The sequence below is a fragment of the Salvelinus alpinus genome, chromosome 18 (genome assembly GCF_045679555.1).
Source record: "Salvelinus alpinus chromosome 18, SLU_Salpinus.1, whole genome shotgun sequence".
Classification (NCBI taxonomy): Eukaryota; Metazoa; Chordata; class Actinopteri; order Salmoniformes; family Salmonidae; genus Salvelinus; species Salvelinus alpinus.
In genome coordinates, this window is record NC_092103.1 from 38,767,542 (window position 1) to 38,790,899 (window position 23,358).

Sequence of the window (23,358 nt, forward strand, 5' to 3'; positions counted from 1 at the left end):
TTACACAGCAAGGGCTGTGGAGGTTCTCAAGCAGCATGGTAGGGTGATTTCTTAGAGAGGGTACAAGGAGAAGTGCTTGTTGGGAAAGAGTGTTCTCAATCTCCTGGGTCTCTCTTTCCTGCTTCTCTGACAAGACTTCAGGGGCCACACAACTACAAGCAGAGACTCTTCCTCCAATACCGACATAGTGAATATGAAGGGGGTAGAGATTCGACGTGCTGCTTGTATCTAGAGACCTGTGCCATGTACTGTAGATATCTATCCAGAAATGTGGCATATCTCGTCAAACAGACTTCTCTACATTTACTGTCACTTCAATGATATAGATTGAAGTCACTATGATAGAAAATGTGTGTACATATTCACACATGCACGCAAAAAGTATGTGTGTATGTGTGTGTTTGTGCACGCGTGTGTATCTGTGTGTTCTGCATGCATGTGTATATGGACCTATATGCAGTCATTCATATGTACAAATACGCTGTCAGTTTGGTCAATTCATGGTCATCAAATGAGTGTACTGCTTTCAGGAACTGTGGTTTAATATGTGAGATCACGTTCTGCTGTGTGATCACGTTCTGCTGTGTGATCACGTTCTGCTGTGAGATCACGTTCTGCTGTGTGATCACGTTCTGCTGTGTGATCACGTTCTGCTGTTTGATCACGTTCTGCTGTGTGTTCACGTTCTGCTGTGAGATCACGTTCTGCTGTGTGATCACGTTCTGCTGTGAGATCACGTTCTGCTGTGTGATCACGTTCTGCTGTGAGATCACGTTCTGCTGTTTGATCACGTTCTGCTGTGTGATCACGTTCTGCTGTGAGATCACGTGCTGCTGTGTGATCACGTTCTGCTGTGTGATCACGTTCTGCTGTTTGATCACGTTCTGCTGTGTGTTCACGTTCTGCTGTGAGATCACGTTCTGCTGTGTGATCACGTTCTGCTGTGAGATCACGTTCTGCTGTGTGATCACGTTCTGCTGTGAGATCACGTTCTGCTGTTTGATCACGTTCTGCTGTTTGATCACGTTCTGCTGTTTGATCACGTTCTGCTGTTTGATCACGTTCTGCTGTGAGATCACGTTCTGCTGTTTGATCACGTTCTGCTGTTTGATCACGTTCTGCTGTGTGATGACGTTCTGCTGTGACATCACATTTTAATGTGTGACCCCATTCTGCTGTGAGATCACGTTCTGCTGAGCAGGGAGTGGGATGAGGTGGGCATGAAGCATGTGACTGTAATGTTGCATTCACTTTTTAGATGAAGTTCCTCAAGGAACACACCCTTTTGGAACATATATGTAACAATCCTGTACAGAAACCTAGGTCACACTTTACATTACAGTGCCCATATTACAGTGTAATATGTCATGCAATTGAAGTGTATTTTAATAACTCATTGTTACTATACTTACAGGTCTACTTTGGTTTAGGGCCAGGCCAATCCAGGGATAGCAGTACTGTTAATATATTGTAACAACGCAATATTACAATAGTTATAACAATGTGCTCCCAGGAATAATTACACGCAAGAACAGCACTCATGTAAAGTGTAACCAATGTGTAACTGATGTGTAACCGATGTGGTGATTGACAGTGTTCCCTCTCAATTGCTACAGCGATATAGATAGATTACTTGTTATAAATATAGCAGTGTTTTTGGGCTGTGCCTGTACTCCAATCTGGTCTAAGAAAAGTGTTTTCTTCCTGATATGAGATAAGTTGTTTCATAATGAGTCTGGTCCTGACTTTAGAACCAGAAGTAGGACGACATCCTATTGGTTGGTTGGTTGCTAAGTTCCTGAATGTTGCTGAACTACTTTTAACCTTGTTCACCCTGCTGTTGACTGTGTGGGTTTGATCTTGTATGCCAGACGATGCCTAACACTTAAAATGTGTTTGCTATTGAAAGTGTGACCCCTGCAATTCTAATCAGGATATGTTTCCTACGCAAGGTTTACTTGTAGGTCACTTTACATTGCATTACATTACATTGAATTGACACCAGTTATACAAGTAACTCATTTGAAACAGAATTTGATTCATTTCCGTTTATTACAATGTATTAATGATTCTATGTACGTTACCTGAAATAACTGTACATTGACTTCATTCCAGTTACCTCAGTAGTTATAGAGTAACTACTGAGGTACATAAAGGTGGTCGAAATCACTGAGGCCCAATATGACCACACACTTAAGAGGTTGGCCATATCAGGACTGTTTCCAAAAAATGATGAATCTCTAACAGTTTCAAAAGAATAATGTGATTCTATAAGAACCCGAACTAACAATTCTTAAGACAATTACTGACCATGTTTGTGGGGAAATTGTTTTACTCTGTTGTTTTCATTGTAAATAAGAATTTGTTCTTAACTAACTTGCCTAGTTAAATAAAGGTTCAATAAAACATAAAAATGTTGCTTTCATTAGACCTATCAATAACACCACGACTGAGGAATAAAAACACACCAACCCACTTTAATCTAGTCGAAAAGGTTAGACTGTCTCTCGGGTGTCATCAATGTGCTATCTGAAAGCCTTCCTTGACTGCTCGGAATACGTCCTTTCTGTGCATGGGAAATCCCAGGCCCAGGCCTCGCCTCCTATCTCCTCGCCGTTTATCTCCTCGCCCCCTTCTGAACCATATTGGAGGAGAAGGTCCAAGGTATCTCCCCTCAGACCTTGTTATCCAATGTGTTTTGAGAAGGATGCAAGGAAAAGGAAAGACGGATTGAGAAAGAGCCATTATTCACCAACACGTAGCGAATTAGCAGTACAGAAAAAAGGGTTCCAAAAGGTTTCTTCGGCTTTCCCCATAAGAGAACCCTTTTTGGTTCCACGTAGAACTCTTTTGGGTTCCATGTACAACCCTCTGTGGAAAGGGTTTTGCATGGAACCGAAAAATCTTTGACCTGGAACCAAAAATAGTTATTCAAAGGGTCTCCTATGGGGACAGCCGTAGAACCGTTTTAGGTTCTAGATAGCACCTTTTTTTCTAAGAGTGTACATTGGAGTTAGCCATTAGTCAGAAGGTCAGAACCTTCTGCGGCTAAGTTCTATCGTTCTTGGTCTTAATTAGACAAAGTGATTTCATTAAGATGATTAAACACCCCCTAATGGGTTGCTAGAGTGCTTGGGACATATGATAGCATCGTGCTAAACGTGAGGGTTTTCCACTCAATGAGCGCCAGAGGTTGTCTTTAGCTTAGATGCTAACCTGAATGAGCCACATTCATTTACAGACTAGGGCAGGTTCACTTTAAGAGACATAGGAGGCATGAAATCAGGTGAGACATTGAAAATGGTTAAAATAGAGATGGTATGTGTAGAATTGACATGATTCCAGGATATGTGGTCTAGAGAATTGTGTGCAATCCTGTACGAACAATTTTTATCTGCAATAATCTGTATTGCTTACCTAACGTGTAGGTCTATATACCTCACATCTGGCGATTCAGACACAGGTATGACACATAGTATTTGTCCAAAATCTGTAGCAAACCAAGATCACGTTATGTACGATACACCAAAGACATGTTGCTAGATAAAACCGTTACGTACAATACACCAAAGAAATGTTTCTAGATAAAACCCTAATCTATAGAAGTAGCAATTAAACTAAATAAGCATGAGATATAAAGTTGGGTGCAGGTTTTAGGAATTTACCCTCACAGTGTACTTGAAAAAGATACATTTATTCACAAAACCTTCAGTCACATACAGGTTTGTAATCACACAAAAATATTAGTTATTAAATAGTAAAACATGTATTAAATTGTAGATGTTGGGCAACAATGCATTTGGAACTTGAAAAAGTATATTGACATCAGCACATGTTTACTCTTTTCTCCACTTCCTTTTATAACTAGTTTATGGACCACATCTGGGGAGCCAATCAGAAAGCAGCATATGACCCACTGTTGACACATCACCAAGAAGAACAAGCAGGAAGAGTGAAAAAACCACTTCAGATGGTTGATGCTTGTAGGTACAGTACTAATTATCACAGTTACATACAGTGCATTCGGAAACTATTCAGACCCCTTGACTTTTTCCACATTTTGTTACGTTACAGCCTTATTCTAAAATGTATTTCTTTTTTAAATCCCTCATCAATCTACACACAATACCCCATAATAACAAGCAAAAACTATTTTTTTGATATTTTTCAAATTCAGACCCTTTACTCAGCACTTTGTGGAAGCACCTTTGGTAGCGATTACAGCCTCAAGACTTCTTGGGTATGACGCTACAAGATTGGCACAACTGTATTTGGGGAGTTTCTCCCATTCTTCTCTGCAGATCCTCTCAAGCTCTGTCAGGTTGGATGGGGAGCGTCGCTGCACAGCTATTTTCAGGTCTTTCCAGAGATGTTCGATCGGGTTCAAGTCCAGGCTCTGCCTGGGCCACTCAAGGACATTTAGAGACTTGTCCCGAAGCCAATCCTGCATTGTCTTGACTGTGTGCTTAGGGTCATTGTCCTGTTGGAAGGTGAACCTTCACCCCAGTCTGAGGTCCTGAGCGCTCTGGAGCAGGTTTGCATCAAAGATCTCTCTGTACTTTTCTCCGTTCATCTTTACCTCGATCCTGACTAGTCTCCCAGACCCTGCCGCTGAAAAACATCCCCATAGCATGATGCTGCCACCACCATGCTTCACCGTAGGGATGGTGCCAGGTTTCCTCCAGACGTGACGCTTGGCATTCAGGCCAAAGAGTTCAATCTTGGTTTCATCAGGCCAGAGAATCTTGTTTCTCATGGTCTGAGTCCTTAAAGTGCCTTTTGGCAAACTCCAAGCGGGCTGTCATGTGCCGTTTACTGAGGAGTGGCTTCTGTCTGACCACTCTTCCATGAAGGCCTAATTGGTGGAGTGCTGCAGAGATGGTTGTCCTTCTGGAAGGTTGACCCATCTCCACAAAGGAACTGTGGAGCTCTGTCAAAGTGACCATCGGGTTCTTGGTCACCTCCCTGACCAAAGCCCTTCTCCCCCGATTGTTCAGTTTCTCCCCCGATTGTTCAGGCCACTGTTTTCTTGGGGACCTTCAATGCTGCAGAAATGTTTTGGTGCCCTTACCCAGATCTGTCCCTCGACACAATCCTGTCTCAGAGCTCTACGGACAATTCCTTCGACCTCATGGCTTGGTTTTTACTCTGACATGCACTGTCAACTGTGGGACCTTATATAGACAGGTGTGTGCCTTTCCAAATCATGTACAATCAATTGAATTTACCACTGGTGGACTCCAATCAAGTTGTAGAAACATCTCAAGGATTATCAATAGAAACAGGATGCACCTGAGCTCAATTTCGAGTCTCATAGCAAAGGGTCTGAATACTTATGTAAGTAAAGTATCTGTTTTTTATGTTTAATACATTTGCAAAAATGTATAAAAACCTGTTTTCGCTTTGCCATTATGGAGTGTTGTGTGTAGATTGATGAAGAAAAACATGTATTTAATCCATTTTAAAATAAGGCTGTAACGTAACAGAATATGGACAAAGTCAAGGGTTCTGAATACTTTTCCAAATATACTGTATAATTTAAGATCAAAACAAGTTAAAGTCCTTGGTAATTGACGGTGTTCTTATGACTGAGAAGAAACATACAAGATACTGAGTTTACTCTGCATTTCTGCACTGTCTCGTTCGTTGGCTTGGAAAGGTTGTGCAACAGTAGTGTATGGCACTACTTTCTCCCAGTTCAGCCCTACTTCTCAGCAGAAAAAAAACAGCTTGCGTGGCGAACGCAACCCGTGTTCTCTGCTGTCACTGTGTGTAGTGTTGACATGTGCGGCCTGCGCATGCTTAGATTAAAGATGCTCAAGATAAACTAACTCCACCGTGAGTTTGTTTCCCAGAACCGTCTTTATATTGGGGCAACACTAGTGCTCTTTTGGAGACAGGACAACATGTGTCATACCATAATCTCTTATAAAGATAAATAAATAAAAACTGTTGAAGTACTCCATTACTGCACTTACTGACCAGTTACTGGTTACTATATAGGTTACTTTGCATGTGTTTACATTCCAGAGGGATGTACAATAAGTACATTTAAATGAAACAGGCTGAACACATTATCATGATCATTGCAGGTAAAACCTAAAAAAAAAAGTTTGCACTGCCAGCAAACAAGCACAGTGCTATTAAAAATCAGTTAAGTATCAGAAGCAATTTTGCATTAGTAAGGCTGACAAACGTGAATGTTGAGTGCTCACAATACGATGGTTATAAAAATGCTGTTACACTGGTATAAGGCTGAATACAGTAGTCTGCATGTGCCATTTCCACTCTCCTTCATTCCTTAAATGACAATACATGGCAGGTTAGTGTTTTTCCTCCAATTCATACTGGAAGTCTAAGCCCTTAGATCACGTCTACTAAGCTAACATATGAAATTGTTTTAAGATGGTCATTAAATGTATCATTTAGCCATTTGAATTAGAATTTTAGGACCCAGTAGGTATAAAAATAAGAAAAATCTAACATTTATTTTATGAAACATTGAATTTGGCAGATGATTGCGTGACTAATTTCTTGTCCGGATCCTATCATGTGTAGAAAAAGGCCGCTTTCACAAGCCCCATGTCATTAAATAGGCGGAAAGAGGGGTTTGAGCTGCAACCACTACAAGACACGATAGGTCTCTAGTATAAACACAAGGGGAGCTATTCAATATTCAAAATGATGTCACCATGTGACGCACTGGTGCGTCAATCGACTCTAGAGGGCATATTAACAGACATGCAGTGCACACATTGTGTGTGTGTGCGCGTGCGCGTGAGAGAGCGAGAGAGTGAGAGAGAACAAACAAGCAGCCAATCCACATTTTTCTACCTCTCTAAATCAAATCAAATCAAAGTTTATTGGTCACAGTCCAGCAGATGTTGTAGCGGGTGCAGCAGTATGCTTATGTTACTAGCTCCTAACAATGTAGTAAAATGTCAATGCATACAAAAATAATTTACAAAAATACAAGAAAATATAAACAAGAAATCAAGAAATGTCGTAATGAATCCAATTAACATAAAGAATTAGCACTGTAACAGTAATCCAAATGCAATCTACAGGTATATACACCAGATGAATTTACACCCCCCCCTCTCTATTTCCCTCACTCCCACAACCCCTCCCTCCCTCACCCACTCACTCATTCACTTATCCTCCTGCTTTCTCTACCCCCCCTTCTCTGGCTGATTTGCAGTTGTGGGCGGGCCGCTGGCCTACAACACACCCCCAGTTGCAGACAGACAAACAGGCAGGCAGGCAGACAGACAGACAGACAGACAGACAGCCAGACCATCAGATAGACGAACAGGCAGGCATGTAGATGAGTCTGAACAGGTCACAGGAAAATAAATCCACATTCCATCCTGGCTGCTGCCTGCCTGCCTGCCTGGGAAAGTAGCGAACACAGGAGAGCACTGTGGAGCACGACACTAACACTACACGAGAACAAAGAAATAAACACACACACACACACCTACACACACACACAAACATACACACAAACATAAACACATACACACACACACACACGCACACACACACAAATTACAAAGCGATATATGCACAAACAAACAAGTATGCACACATACACGGACACAAACACACACAATTAAAGTGTATATATGTTGTTCACTGCTACACAGCTACTATCCAGTTTAGAGTAATGATAACATACATCTATAGCATAGCTGTACTATGCACATCCAATTGGGTTACAATAGTACTATGCACAAGGTTAGGAAAAGGGTGAGCGGAAATGCTCTCCTAACCTGCTACCAGGTCACTTCCAGATGTAGCTGTATCGAAGTGGCGTGTTTTTTAACGGAGTCCCATTCGGATAATGGTCGGAGAAAACGTATTTCTGACCATTGCCTCCTAGACCCACTTTACGGGAATGGGAACATGTTTGCGGCTAGAGACATCTCCATGGAAACTAATCCATTGCCGGAGGGGGGGTGGAGGGGATGTGGAGGGATATGGAGAGGTCAAGACGTGCTGTTTCCTTGGAAACTGTGCACATAGCTCAAGCCGTGAGCCCGCCCTTTCCCTGACTGGCGCTCATGAGGGGGGGGTCAGTTTTTTTAATAGGCTGGAATTCTGCCTCTAGGCTTGACACCTCCTCCATGACAGGGTCTCCAGCTCTTAAAGGGGAAAGGAGAGACAATCCTATATCCAATTCATTGGGCGCGTTTGAGTGGTAAAGCTAAAGCAACCGACTGTAGATGAAAAGTCGAGGAGTGGAGTTGCATCTGCGACAGCGAAAGTCAGACACTAATGCGGTTTTCAACAGCAAGGCTCAGATCAATGTTGAAATAAAGAGGTATCCTAACCCCCATACCACACACTCACTAACTGAAATATTAATGAAGTCAATCAATTCAAGAAGGGATTTCAATTTAAAATCCCAAAATTTAAAAAACATTTTACATAAACCGCTTCTCCTTTTCAGTTTACTGAAAAGTCATTGAAAATAGATGCCCTTTTATCAATCATTGAATTGGAATTTCAATTTGCTTCCTGAGCCCAACCCTGGTGTACATTGTACAATCACTTAGTGAGAGAGAGCCTCAAATATCACATTAATTTGTATATGTCCACTGTACACATAAATCGAGGCTAATTGGTTCCTGATTGGTTGACAATAGAGCCTCCCACAATGCAGGCGATGGCTGCAGGATGAAGTTGGTAAAGAGCAAGTGCAGAAACTTGCAGTCAAAACTTCATGACCTTTGTTCAAATACTTTTTTTCAAGTTGTAGTTGACATGTAGGTGCAAGTCAAACCATTTTTATCCTCAGAATGCAACACACTTTAAGCTGCAATATGTAACTTTTTGGCCGACGTGACCATATTCACACAAAAATGTGAGTTATAGATCTGTCATCATCATTGAAAGCAAGTCTAAGAAGCAGTAGATCTGTTCTATGTGCATTATGTCTATGCTTCCCATTCTTACATTTTGTTTTTGCATCTTTTACTTTGGGTTTTGTACACCAGCTTCAAACAGCTGAAACAACAATATTTGTTGGTTATGGAAAATATAATTCACAGAGGTTTAGATGGTACAATGATTATCTCCACTATACTTGCTTGTTTTGTCACATAAACTGAAATTAGGCAAACTATTAGCATTTTAGCAACCAGGAAACGGTGGAGCAATTTCTGCATAGCGCATCTTTAATAGGCAGTGACCAACGATGGTCAACGACTTGACAAAAGTGATCTGCTCAAACGCGCCCATTAAATTCGTGACTCTGTGCCACTTCACCAAGCACAACTATTAAAGTCGGTGTAGTTCCTTTAATGGTTCCTATTGGTTGTTTTATGGAGTTTGCATGGACTAAAATAATGTAAAAATAAACCCCTTTCAAGCTATGTATGCTGTAGTTTAGCTCCCTACACAAAGTATCTTTCCCAATAATCCATTGAAAAGGGGCAATATAAGGTTATTATTTTTCCTTGATCATGTTGTGGGTATTTTTTAAATCATACACCTAGGTAGCATATTAAAAGTATATTAATGCATGTGATAAATCGGGAATATGTCACAGCTGTGATTGTACAAGGCAAAGCCTTATCCATCAACCAGCATAACGCATCATATGGTTATACGCTAACAAAAGAGCTCGTTGGAAGACTTTTAAATTCAGAAATCACAAGACGAGGATATACATTGCACAACATATATTTATTTATCTAGAAGACTCTTGCAATAAAACATGAATTGTTCGATTAAGAGAGAGGATAGAACCTTACCGTAAGGTTACAACACATCGTCGTCATAGGCTACGACGCATCGGCTAAAGGCTATCTACATCTAACCAAAAACAATCAAAGAACTGTGCTACTTGGGTCAATACCGTGACTTTTATCTGACCTATCCAAAATCAGTCACAGATACCAGATACAGGTCGAGGGAAAATAGGCTTCTTCTCTGCAGACACGGTTCGCCCTGTGGAGCGTTTCCTGTCAAAAATGACCCGAAATAAGCTGAACGGAGGCTGACGGCACTATGAACCAGCAACTGCCGATTTATATTTAAGTTGATTACTTTGCCTTTAAGTTCAGAAAACATCTATCTGCCAAGCACCGCCCCTGATATTTTACCTTCAAGTCATCCTGCCATCGGAGTGCCTGCGAGTGTCCAGGGTAAGACAAATCACAACTTCAATTCCCACAATGCTTTCATGTGAGGTTTCCTAAAAATTTACCGACCATAAAGCGGGACTTGTAGTTTTCTGACTGTTAATTTTGGGGGCTTTTGACGAATGAGGCGTCATATCACACTAATATTCCATGTTGCGTCACTTGCAAGAGTTTGAGTTCACGCGTTATGTTATTTCAGCGCATGAGTTATGTCTGGAGTTATGGTTAAAAAACAAGCATGCATATGATGCAGGAATTCTATAAGTAGTTCATCTTATATAAAAGCATTTCATAATATTTCATTATGAAATCAATGAACAGTATTTAGCTCCATGTTACCTCCAAACAGTTTATCTGCACAGTTGTGCATGATTTGTGCATGAAAACGTTACGTTGAGTAATATGTTATAGTCATAAAAATGTTTAAGACTACATTCTTGCAAGACAGGTGTCATGTATGAAAGACACGTGTGAAAACATGGCTGCATAGCCAATTTCAAATACATAGCCAATACATAGCCAATACATAGCCAATTTCAAATACATAGCCAATACATAGCCAATACATAGCCAATACATAGCCAATTTCTAGACTATTTATATGCAACTAACCAAAAAGACTAAGGTTCCATGAATTACAGGACTGGGTTGATTGATGCTGTGCCAAGAGTACATGAGATCATGTGTTTATAGGTGTTATGTTGACTTAATTTGAGCTAGTTTGCTGCAGCAAGAAAATGATCCTGCAGCAACAGGAAATGTGAATTATTGTTTGGATTATAATTAATGGATATTTTTTAGGGGTTGATTCATTTTTCGTAAGGTAAAATCAAGTCTGAAATTTTAAAGTGGAAATTACAACTTTAAATATACTACACGTTTTACATTTCCTGCATTATAGGAACGTTTTCCTGCAACAGGGAGATCAAATTAAGATCTGTACAAATATTCAGGATGGTCACCCGTGATACAAGTCAGTATTCGACGTCTATCCTTGTCCGAGGACGTCAGGAGATTACGTGGAAACCGGCCACTGGGGGCAAGAGTGAGTACTGTTACCTTCAACAAGGGGATGTTGGACGGGCATAGTCATCTGCCTCTGATTCCAAAGATTGCAAGTTTGAATCCAGCGACAGGAAGTTTTTGATATTTTTGCTTTAAGCCTATCCCTTACCTTAACCATTCGGAGTTAATGTCTAACCTTAAGAATTCTGAGTTAATTCCTGAACTTAATACTAGCCTTAAACATAACCTTAAACACTTAAAAATTTGACGTTTTGAACAACATCAAAATTTGTTTGAGAAGCATGGATGAACGTCTTATTTTGACGTGAGAGCTGGATTAAATAAATGTGAGATTATTATAATTTTTTTTACTTCAAATTCTTATTTACAATGACAGTCTACCAAAAGTCAAAAGGCCTCCTGCGGGGACAGGGGCTGGGATTAAAAATGATTTAAAAAATAAAATACAAAAAATAATATTATTGAGGACAAAACATGACAAGAGAGACACCACAACACTACATAAAGAGAGACCTATAGACAACAACATAGCATGGCAGCAACACATGAAAACACAGCATGGTAGCAACACAACATGACAACAACATGGTATCAACACAACATGGCAGCAGCACAAATCATGATATAAACATTATTGGGCAGGGACAACAGCACAAAGGGCAAGAAGGTAGAGACAACAATACATCACGCAAAGCAGTCCACTGTCCAAAGTGGAAAAGGTTGCATGAAGGTTGCACAAATGGGGTAAAAACATTTAATACAATTGTAGAAGAAGATAGGTAGACAAATAGAGCCATTTCCTGTGAGCAGCACCATGGAATTGATGATGAAATGGTTGGCAATCAGAATTATTCAGATTAGTGTGTTCCAAACACAAAACAGAACAATGAACTTATAACATTTGACTCACTTGGTTGGTTGACAAATATTTAGACATTTCAGAGAGAAATGTAATCATGTCTTATTTACCTCAGAAAAATAGCATTATAGTACGGTGGAGTTATTCAGAACAGACAGAAATAGAAGGTAACGTAGACAGGAGAGAACAGTGTTGTTGTGCAGAGGTGTGCGTCCCAAATGGCACCCTATTCCCTATTTAGTGCACTACTTTTGACCAGGGCCCATGGGGTAGTGCACTAGGCCCATAGGGCTCTGGTCAAAAAGTGGTGCACTAATAGTTAAAGGGGTGCCATTTGGAATGCAAGGTTGTTATAATCAAACTCAAGGGTGCCACCAATTAGTTTCAACAGTACAATTCATAGATTTGTGAAAGGTGCAGATATCTGAAACAACTTACTTTTTCAACTTATCTCGTATAGAGAGTGGCATCTGAGAAGGTCGAGCACTAATAACATTAAATGTAGAGAACATGGAAAGCAGTTTGGACCTCTTGGCATAACGGTTTAGGTGTTGTGTTAACAGTTGACAGTTCCACTGCAAAAGTAGAAGTGTGCAATTTGGTATAGTAAAAACATGCACTCTTCCCAAGGGAATAGTTTGGAGCAATTTAAAAATGAATATTTCATAGCAACAAGAAAGCAGTGACTATCTTCATGTTTCCAAATAACTGACAGTCATATGGCAGGTTACTATTTGTTGTTTTCAAATATGGTATGTTATCAATGTAGCCTGTTAACCTTGACAGTAAAGGATGACACTAGGTCTCTTTCATATACATTCATTAGGCCTTATTAGAACACCTACAGTAAAGTGGTACTGTTTATCTAACACTATACATCAAGTTGCTATTATACACGGCTTTCAGCCGTGTTAAATCAGACTGTATACCATGGATATGACAAAACACAACGTTGCGTCGTGCCTAAGAATAGCCCTTAGCCGTGGTATATTGGCCATATACCACACCTCCTCAGACCTTATTGCTTAATTATACCTGTGTAGTAACAATGTAATTACACAAGTAACAAAATGTAATTAAAGTTTTGTTGCAAAAGTCAAAGCAAATAGACTTTGGCCATGTCCAGAAACAAGGCCGACCACTACTCCTTTAGATTGGATAGGTGTGGGAACATCAAGGCAAAATAGTATCCTATCAGAGAGCAAAGTGGAGCTACATCCATAATGCTTACACCGATCCAATTCTTTCAGATCTACATGGAGTACCTGTGGTGCAGGGGCTAGGGATATGGGTTGTTTCTGCTTATACAGCGTTGGTCTAATCCTGAATGCTGATTGCTTACAACCCCATTCCACACGGTGTCTATTCCACAAGTTACTACCGGCTAAATCTATGACGTTAAAATGCCTATTTACTCTGTTCCACCTGACTGCGCAATCCACTGTCTCATCAGCCCAGCCATTTATAAATTTGATAAACTTGAACCACCATAAATTAAAAGTATAATAATCCTGATAATTTATATTATTTGAAGATGAAGATGCTTTGGCAACACTTTGTAACATTGTCTTGAGCTTATAATGTCATATTATGATCTCATAATGCTCCTGACTAAATAGTAGCCATTTTGACTGAGTCACAAGACATTATAGATGCTTATAACATATCATAGTGCCTTATACCCATTATACCTGTTATAAGTAAAGTGTTACTGATTCTTTCCCTAAGGATCATGTTATTGAGCTGCAACACTGCCAACAAAAAGCTATGATATCAGTTATTACAACACCTCAAATAATCACCAGAAATACATTGATGTGTGTGTCTGTCTGTGTGTGTGTGTGTATTGGGTCAGTGTAGTGGTGTTGTGTAGAGAAGTGTTGGCAAGGTGTGATAATTGTACACTTTCTGTGATGGATTCCGTATCGAAAACACACCTTTCACAACACATACCTTGCTCACTAAGGGCCAGCAGGGAAATGCTTCACCCCCCCACCCCCACACACACACTCTGTCTCCCCCCACACTCTCTGTCTCTCTCTCTCCCCCACACACACTCTGTCCCCCCCAAACACACTCTGTCTCCCCCCACACTCTCTGTCTCTTTCTCTCCCCCACACACACTCTGTCTCTCTCTCTCTCTCCCCCACAACTTCTGTCTCTCTCTCCCCCACACACACACACACTCTGTCTCTCTCTCTCTCTTCCGCAAACACACACACTCTGTCTCTCTCTCTCCCCACACACACTCTGTCTCTCTCTCTCTCCCACCCACACACACACTCCCCCCCCCCCCCCACTCACGCTCCCTCTCCCCCACACACACTCTCTCTCTCCCCAATCCCACACACTGTCTCTCCCTCTCTCTCCCCCCACACACTCTGTCTCTCTCCCCCCCCCCACACACGCTCTCTCTCTCTCTCTCTCTCTCTCTCTCTCTCTCTCTCTCTCTCTCTCTCTCTCTCCCCAACACACACACTCTCTCTCTCCCCCCACACACACTCTGTCTCTCTCTCCCCTCACACGTGCTCTCTTTCTTCCCCCCACACACGCTCTCTCTCTCTCCCCCACACACACACTCTCTCTCTCCCCCCACACGCACACACTCTGTCTCTCTCTCCCCCCACACACGCTCTCTCTCTCTCCCCCACACACACACACTCTCTCTCTCCCCCCACACGCACACACTCTGTCTCTATCTCTCCCCCCACACACACACACACTCTGTCTCTCTCCCCCCACACACACATGCTCTCTCTCTCTTTCTCTCTCTCCCTCCCACACACACACACACTCTCTCCCCCACATACACGCTCTCTCTCTCTCCTCCACACACTCTCTCTCTCCCCCACACACTCTCTCTCTCTCTCTCTCACACACACACACACACACACACACACACACACACACACACACACACACACACACACACACACACACACACACACACACACACACACACACACACACACACACACACACACACTGTCTCTCTCTCTCTCTCCCCCCCACACACACACTCTCTCTCTCTCCCACACACACACTCACCACACATACCCCATCCCATTGTGGTTGGTAGGCTTATCACCATTCCAATTTGGTAGTCTGTCTTAGTTACACATGCAGTTATTGATTTCTTCCCTCCCACCCCTATCTCAATGCATAGCTAAGAGAAGAGAAAGGCCCTGGGTTCTCAAGCATTGTTAAGATGCAGTGGCGTTACTCTCTCTGTCTGAGGAGGAGGAGCCGAGCAAGCAGCACCATCGGAGGCAGCGCTGCAATAGATCTGCTGTATCTGCATGATTCCCCCATCACTCCCTCTGCCCTTCCGCGCCACTTCCAAGCTGAGGTGAGGAGGGAGGGAGGGAAGAAAGGGAGGGGGAGAGTTAAGAGGTAGCTGGGTGAGGTGTGTCTAGGGGGGTAGGGGGAGGTGCTTTGTGTGTGTTTGAGAGAGAGAGAGAGAGAGAGAGAGAGAGAGAGAGAGAGAGAGAGAGAGAGAGAGAGAGAGAGAGAGAGAGAGAGAGAGAGAGAGAGAGAGAGAGAGTGTAGGTGTCTGAGGTGTGAATAAGGTGGGTCATTTTGAATTGATTTCTGATATTTGGTAACACTATGTTACAGGTGTCACTGTTTGATATCGTCATTAATAAGCTATGAAAGCCTTTAGACAAACAAATGTGGGTCATGACCCTATTCATTGTCCAGGTGGGGTGTAGGCCTTTTTAAATGCCCACTGTTCAAATGGAAAACCCTTGAAATAAATATGTTTGACATGAATGGGATCTAATACATAATATACAGCTTTCTGGTTTGATAATCAGACATGCACTTCATTGGATAGACGTGCACTACATCGCAGGCATGTTTTAACACGAGATACATTGGCCAGACATGCATGAGACACAGAGATAATTAAGGTCACACCACATCCAAGGCTAGTGTAAGGATAGTGTAAGGATAGTGTAAGGATAGTGTAAGGCTAGTGCAAGGATAGTGTAAGGCTAGTGTAAGGATAGTGCAAGGCTAGTGTAAGGCTAGTGTAAGGATAGTGTAAGGATAGTGTAAGGCTAGTGTAAGGATAGTGTAAGGCTAGTGTAAGGATAGTGCAAGGCTAGTGTAAGGATAGTGCAAGGCTAGTGTAAGGATAGTGTAAGGCTAGTGTAAGGATAGTGTAAGGCTAGTGTAAGGATAGTGTAAGGCTAGTGTAAGGATAGTGCAAGGCTAGTGTAAGGATAGTGTAAGGCTAGTGTAAGGATAGTGTAAGGATAGTGTAAGGCTAGTGTAAGGCTAGTGTAAGGATAGTGTAAGGATAGTGTAAGGCTAGTGTAAGGCTAGTGTAAGGATAGTGTAAGGATAGTGCAAGGATAGTGCAAGGATAGTGTAAGGATAGTGTAAGGCTAGTGTAAGGATAGTGCAAGGCTAGTGTAAGGATAGTGTAAGGCTAGTGTAAGGATAGTGTAAGGATAGTGTAAGGCTAGTGTAACGATAGTGTAAGGATAGTGTAAGGATAGTGTAAGGCTAGTGTAAGGATAGTGTAAGGATAGTGTAAGGATAGTGTAAGGATAGTGTAAGGCTAGTGTAAGGATAGTGTAAGGATAGTGTAAGGCTAGTGTAAGGATAGTGCAAGGATAGTGTAAGGATAGTGTAAGGCTAGTGTAAGGATAGTGTAAGGATAGTGTAAACAGAAAAGTTGTATATTTGATATTGAAGAGAGGAAGATCTTACTACACATATTTTATTCATGTAAAGATAGCCGAAGACTGTGAGAAAAGATTCTGATTCTATAAAATAGAAAAGTATAGAATATTACAGTATAGAAAATAATATAATAAAATAGAATGGAACAACTCTACTTTGTACTTCCCTCTGATAGAACTATTCTTAATACATGTCAATATATAAACTGAGATGGTACACAATTAATAATATAATAAATAAGTAGAAATTGAATGTAGGCTGTCTGTCAGTCTGCGGTTGTCTGAATCTTTATTGGCTTGTTATTTTAAAAAATGCACAGAGGTGGCTTGCAACATTATAATATTCATTAAAATGTTATAAAAGCCATTTCAACGGCATGTACCATTATTTATTATAAGCTGGGTGGTTCGAGCCCTGAATGCTGATTGGCTGAAAGCCGTGGTATATCAGACTGTATACCACGGATATGCCAAAACATGTATTTTTACTGCTCCAATTACATTGCTAATCAGTTTATAATAGCAATAAGGCACCTCGGGGGTTTGTGATATATGGCCAATATACCACGGCTATGGGCCTTATTGATATTAGAACATTCTAATAGAGATGCAGAATCACATGCATAGGGAAAAACAAAGTCATAATAAAAATGAAAACAGATAATTTAACAATTAATTAATCAATCAGATTAGAAATTAAGTATTTTATTATTCTAAACACTCATGTTAAGTTGCCTAGACTTTATTCTTTGTTTGTGGCAGAATTAAGATCCGAAACGAATTCATGATTTAAGATTCATGTACTAAATATTACTGGCATTTTTTTATTTAGATAAATCTATGAGAAAAGTTTAATTCTCATGTAGGCTTGTCACAGAGACACACAGGTAGGCTACTATTTGACCAGGCGCTCTAGCCCAGTGAGTCTCATGAGAGCATTCCAGTTTGGTAGTCAGTTTGGAATTTGAATAGCACAGAAGAACCGCCTCTGTCTGATTGGCCCTGAGCACCACACATGGGTGGAGTTTGCATGTCAATCAATAGGGAGGCCGGGTCCTCATTGGCGCAAGCGGAGATGGGCCGACTCCTCCTCGAAATATATATACTCTGGCTAAGTACCCCTAGCAAATGATTGCTTGCTCGCATACAGAGGGAAGCGGACAGCCGTGTTCAATGTTTCACTACCGAGCTGACTTAAGCCTTCGCCCCCGAACGAAATATCGTGACTTCCACTGAGAGAAAGTCGCTTTTCTGAGTCGGAGAGGAGCGGAAACGACTATATCACCACCATGATCAACACGATGGAGTGTGCAGTGGATGCACAAAGTCTAATCTCAATTTCCTTACGGAAGATTCACAACTCCAGGACGCAGAGAGGAGGCATCAAGCTGCACAAAAACCTCCTGGTCTCCTATGTACTGAGGAACGCCAGACAGGTTTACATGAACGAGAAGTACGCGGAGATCTACAGGATGCAGCAGTACGAGGAGGTGATGACCGTCTGCAATGAGATCCAGGAGTTAAACCCGCTGGATTTGGCCGAGGACTGCGAGGAGCAGAGCGGGGATTGCTGCGGCAACGACGGGGTGAGCGAACCGGCGAGTCTCTGCTGTGCGCTGCTGCCAGTAAGCCACCTAACAGCAGTGCAGTCAGCGCATATCCAAGCCCCATCCGCCTGCTCCGCGCCTCTCTCTCTCCAAAGCGACGAGGTCTGCAAGGAGACAGAGCCCTCGTTCTACCGGAGCTGTTGTGCGGAGGCTTACCCTGTATCGAATTGTGACTTTTCCACGGTGAACAACAACCTACACTGCAACAAAACGACAGTGCTCGATCTGGACACGCACGTAGTGACCACTGTGGAGAATGGGTACCTTCACCAGGACTGCTGCGCGTCGTTCCAACAGTGCTGCCAGGGCGCACAGTCCCCAGCCAAGAAACGCAAGGTTGACTTTGAATATTATATATCCGATATTGAGGAAGTACCGGATTTTACGCCATGTAAAAGGGCGAAATTCGAGGACTGTTCCTACGCAAATTCGGAACACTTGGACACATCAAACATTTCCAATCTGATCTCGATTTTCGGCTCGGGGTTTTCGGGGCTGGTGAGCAGACAGGCGGACTTTGAGCAAGCCTTGAACGGACAGTTCTGTAGCAAACAAGCCCTAGCGAGCCTAGGGGCATGGACTAGAGCTATTGTAGCTTTTTGACTCCATGGTCAACTAGAATCAAACACTTTATGAAATTGTACAAAGTCTAAATCAAATTGACTTTATTTTTGCAAGAAATGCTATTTAAACATTGAACAGTTTTTGTTTGTTAACTCGTTTATACGGAGAGATGGTTGTGCCACATGATGTGCAGGCGTTTCCTTTTAAACCGAACATGTCTACATAACACATTTTTACATGGTAGTTGTGAATTTTATCTAACGAAGTTGATTTCGTTGCCTTAAACCCAACGCATACTACTGCTAGCTATTGTTGCAAACATTGAAAGTGGTTGAATGTCTCGCTCGCGGATTGTTTTGATTTGATCTCTCCTACAGAACACGTTTGAACACAATGTATCGTTTAAGACGCTACACAAGTATTGTGACTGAATAGCAAGCATTTAATGTAGCCTCAGCTCCAGGCTAAATAGAAAAGTGTGCCCATGGATGGCTTTGCAACATGCTTTTGTTGTGCGTAGTGGTTTAATACGGTAAACAACTAACAAAAAGTTAAACATATGCTACACAAGTACTGTTGTGTTGTACTTGGTTTAATATCTTGTATTTCTGGGTTGATATTTAAACCTTGGATATCGAAACTCATATTCTAAAGAGTCGGACACCAGTAGTAGGCTATGTTACATGGAAACTACATGGCACATTCTGACCACACATAAATTGACAGGTGAAGGCGCAATGGCTCAGACTTAAATTTCCCTCTCAAACTCGTGGGTGCATTAACTCTGAACCAGCTTGATGCGTCTCTCTCTATTGATGTACTTGTTGTAGGCTACCCAACTTTCCACCTCATCTCTGATCAGAACCATTAATTCCTCCAAATCCCAGAATGCACGTGTAATCGAATCAATCCAGGTATTTTTTTGACAGTTCGATCTGTTGAGCGTTCCCCCTGAACCTATAACAAAAAGTTACTGATCAAGCCTTCACAGTAATTCATGATGCCAACATGGCTTGGTTTTGTGAGTTTTGTTTTATTTTCAAAAATTAAGACCTTTTGTTCTAAAAAGGCAAGCTCATAATTTTGCCATACATCCACACATTATAAGCACTATGTGTACTGAAATAAAGATGTCTTTCACACGTCCTCTCCATATTTTGTTGCTATTCTTGTATTTTTGTGCATATTAAATTGTATATCACCGGGTAAAACTGTTTTAGAACATATTTGTTAAGAATTTATAATCTTAATAAAAATTTTAAAACAAATCCACTCCCTCGATTTATTGTTTGAATGGCATGCTGCTCAAACTGTGTTGAAGTCATATTTTGTCTCATATGTTTATTCCCTTAAACTACAGTCAGAGCCATAATCACCTGAAGTTTGATGGATTCTGTCCCTATTGAGACAGTCAATCACATGCTGCAATAAGGGAGAGATGTAAGGCCTATTCTATAACCAGTGTTACAAAAGAGGATTGGGGGCCTTCATTCTTATGTTGCATACACCATTCAGTTCCTCTCCTAATACCCCTGTGGGTAACTTAATAGATATGCAGATGTATCAACGGCAATTTTTAACACTTCCGCTAGATCAGAAAAACCTGGTTATCAACACAAAGACATCCATGACATGTATAATGTATTTTGAGCTACTTCATTTCATGAGCCTCGTAGTCTAAAGACTACGTCGACGAGGCCTCTGCTTTTTGGACTAGTCTATTATTGACTAGGCTATTAACATTCAGGTTATTGATAAATGGGGGAAAAAACGGTGTAACTCTAAAACAAAAGTAGCCTGAGTTTTGATAGTTTTAACGAATTGGTTGTTAGAATCGTGTGGAGTGCAGCATTGTAAGAATGCAGGATATATTTTGTATCTAATAGAGATTGTGTTTAAAACTGGTCCACTTGAGAAAAGGCAGTGGTTAATTTCTAGTCCAAACTCACATATGACTGACTGTCTACGTGTGCTTGGTTGCAGTGCACGCTCTGGCTGACTGGGATTTTGCTGTGCGCTCTGAGCTTTTTTGCCAGGCATCCCCCCCAAACTTGCAGTCGTGTTATCTCCGCTATATGCCACTTGGTGGTGTTCTTCAAAATCAATGAATGAAGGTATTCGAAAGCCTATGTAGCGGCACCTCAGGCTGACCTCGGCTTCGCTGCTCCCCCCTCGCCACCCTCCCCAACCCCATCCCTCCTCATTCATTCCGCTTCCCATCCCTCCTCTCTCCCTGTCTCCCTCGTTTTTATTCCAACCCGAAACCTCTCGACTCCTCTCAATTTGAGATAGCGCAGTAGGCTACGTCCAACACATAAACGCAGCTACAGTATACCTTTAGCCTAGGCTACTCTTTCAAGTCTCGGTTGCCGGCACTGTTTTCCATTTGCCGTTGTGCATAATAATTTGGTATAGGTAGGTCGTAAGTAGAAAGCATCACTATGCGCGTCAGTTTTATTAGATTAGACTACTGTTTAGCATGGTTTTAGGATACTACGACTAATAAAGATCAGAATGCGTTTTATAATAGGTTACAATTAATGTAGCCATTTTAGCCAAACGGGTAATGGAGATCTGATTGTGCTTTTTTAATTCTCTCTCTAATTCGATTATTATTTGGATCATTTGGTCGTGGTAGAGGGGTTTCATCTCCAAAAAGCGATCTAGAAAATATTTTTATATAAAGCTTTAAATTGAGAGCGTTCTCCTCCCACTGTGACAAATGTTGTGGATTATGGTTCGTTTAGTGGTGTAGAGCGAGCTCCTCCGCGTGGATTCGAAATGAATAGCATCGGTCTCACAAATAATTCCAAAGACTGGTGCAGTCCGGAGAATGTGGTTTCACGTTACAATTTTGTAACAAGACTCATTTATAGTGACAACTGGCTTTACTACAATAGCCGTATAACAAACACATTGAAAAATGTGTAACGTACGTTGTGTGCACTGGCCCTCGGCAAAATGTTGAGCAGTTGCTCCTGTCATACACGCAAGTGCCTCTTCAGGCGGGTTCGTTCGTTTTGAGAAGTTTATAGCCTATCATCAACAAGGGTATGCGTCTAGTTTCTTTTAACCCATTGGAGTGACAGAAGGTTGCTTTACCCGCGCGCATGGTCTAAAAGCCCCTCCACCATCCCCATCTGCGTCGCCAGCGGTTGATGATCACAGCACAGCAGTCACTCCACCCATTTAAATAGGTGGGGGGCTGGGATGAATATAGGGTGATTCCGAACGATACGCTCAGTCAGTCTCCTCTCCTCCCTTTAATTAGGCAGCAGCAAGCAGCACTTTCAGGGGCCACTTTTTTTTGGAACGCGCATTACCGACAGTGACGAGGCAGAAATTAAGAATGAAATTTGCGTGGTGAATTCGGATCTACTGCAGAGAGAGGGAGAGACAGAGGCCTATGAGTGTTTACATTTAACTATGACATTATGAATGCCTGGATCTATCTATTGATAGGCCTATACAGTTGAAGTCGGAAGTTTACATAAACGAGTTTTAATGACTCCAACCTAAGTGTTTCAACCAATCCACAAATTTCTTGTTAACAAACTATAGCTTTGGCAAGTCGGTTAGGACATCTACTTTGTGCATGACACAAGTAATTGTTTACAGACAGATTATTTCACTTATAATTCACTGAATCACAATTCCAATGGGTCAGAAGCTTACATACACAAAAATGACTGTGCCTTTAATAAAAAGCTTGGAAATTCCAGAAAATGTCATGGCTTTAGAATCTTATGATAGACTAATTGACATCATTTGAGTCAATTGGAAGTGTACCTGTGGATGTTTTTCAAGGCCTACTCAGTGCCTCTTTGCTTGACATCATGGGAAAATCAAAATAAATAAGCCAAGACCTGAGAAAAAAAATTGTAGACCTCCACAAGTCTGGCTCATCCTTGGGAGCCATTTCCAAACGCCTGAAGGTACCACGTTCATCTGTACAAACAATAGTAAGCAAGTAAAATACCATGGGACCACGCAGCCGTCATACCGCCCAGGAAAGAGATGCGTTCTGTCTCCTAGAGATTAATGTACTTTGGTGTGAAAAGTGCATATCAATCCCAGAACAACAGCAAAGGACCTTGTGAAGATGCTGGATGAAACAGGTACAAAAGTATCTATATCCACAGTAAAACGAGTCCTATAATCGACATAACCTGAAAGGCCGCTCAGCAAGGAAGCCACTGCTCCAAAACAGCCATATAAAAGCCAGACTACGGTTTGCAACTGCACATGGGGACAAAGATCATACTTTTTGGAGAAATGTCCTCTGGTCTGATGAAACAAAAATAGAACTGTTTGGCCATAATGACAATCGTTATGTTTGGAGGAAAAAGGGGGAGGCTTGCAAGCCGAAGAACACAATCCCAACTGTGAAGCACGTGGGTGGCGGCATCATGTTGTGGGGGTGCTTTGCTGCAGGAGGAACTGGTGCACTTCACAAA

General features: G+C 41.7%; 1 protein-coding gene across 1 annotated transcript; it reads left to right on the forward strand.

Moving 5' to 3' along the window:
* Nucleotides 1–17,849: 17,849 nt before the first annotated feature.
* ier5l (immediate early response 5-like) lies at nt 17,850–20,169 on the forward strand. Its single transcript, XM_071351254.1, has one exon. It carries the CDS (start codon nt 18,020–18,022, stop codon nt 18,938–18,940), a length of 921 nt encoding a protein of 306 aa, XP_071207355.1. The 5' UTR covers nt 17,850–18,019; the 3' UTR covers nt 18,941–20,169.
* The last annotated feature ends 3,189 nt before the right edge of the window (nt 20,170–23,358 follow it).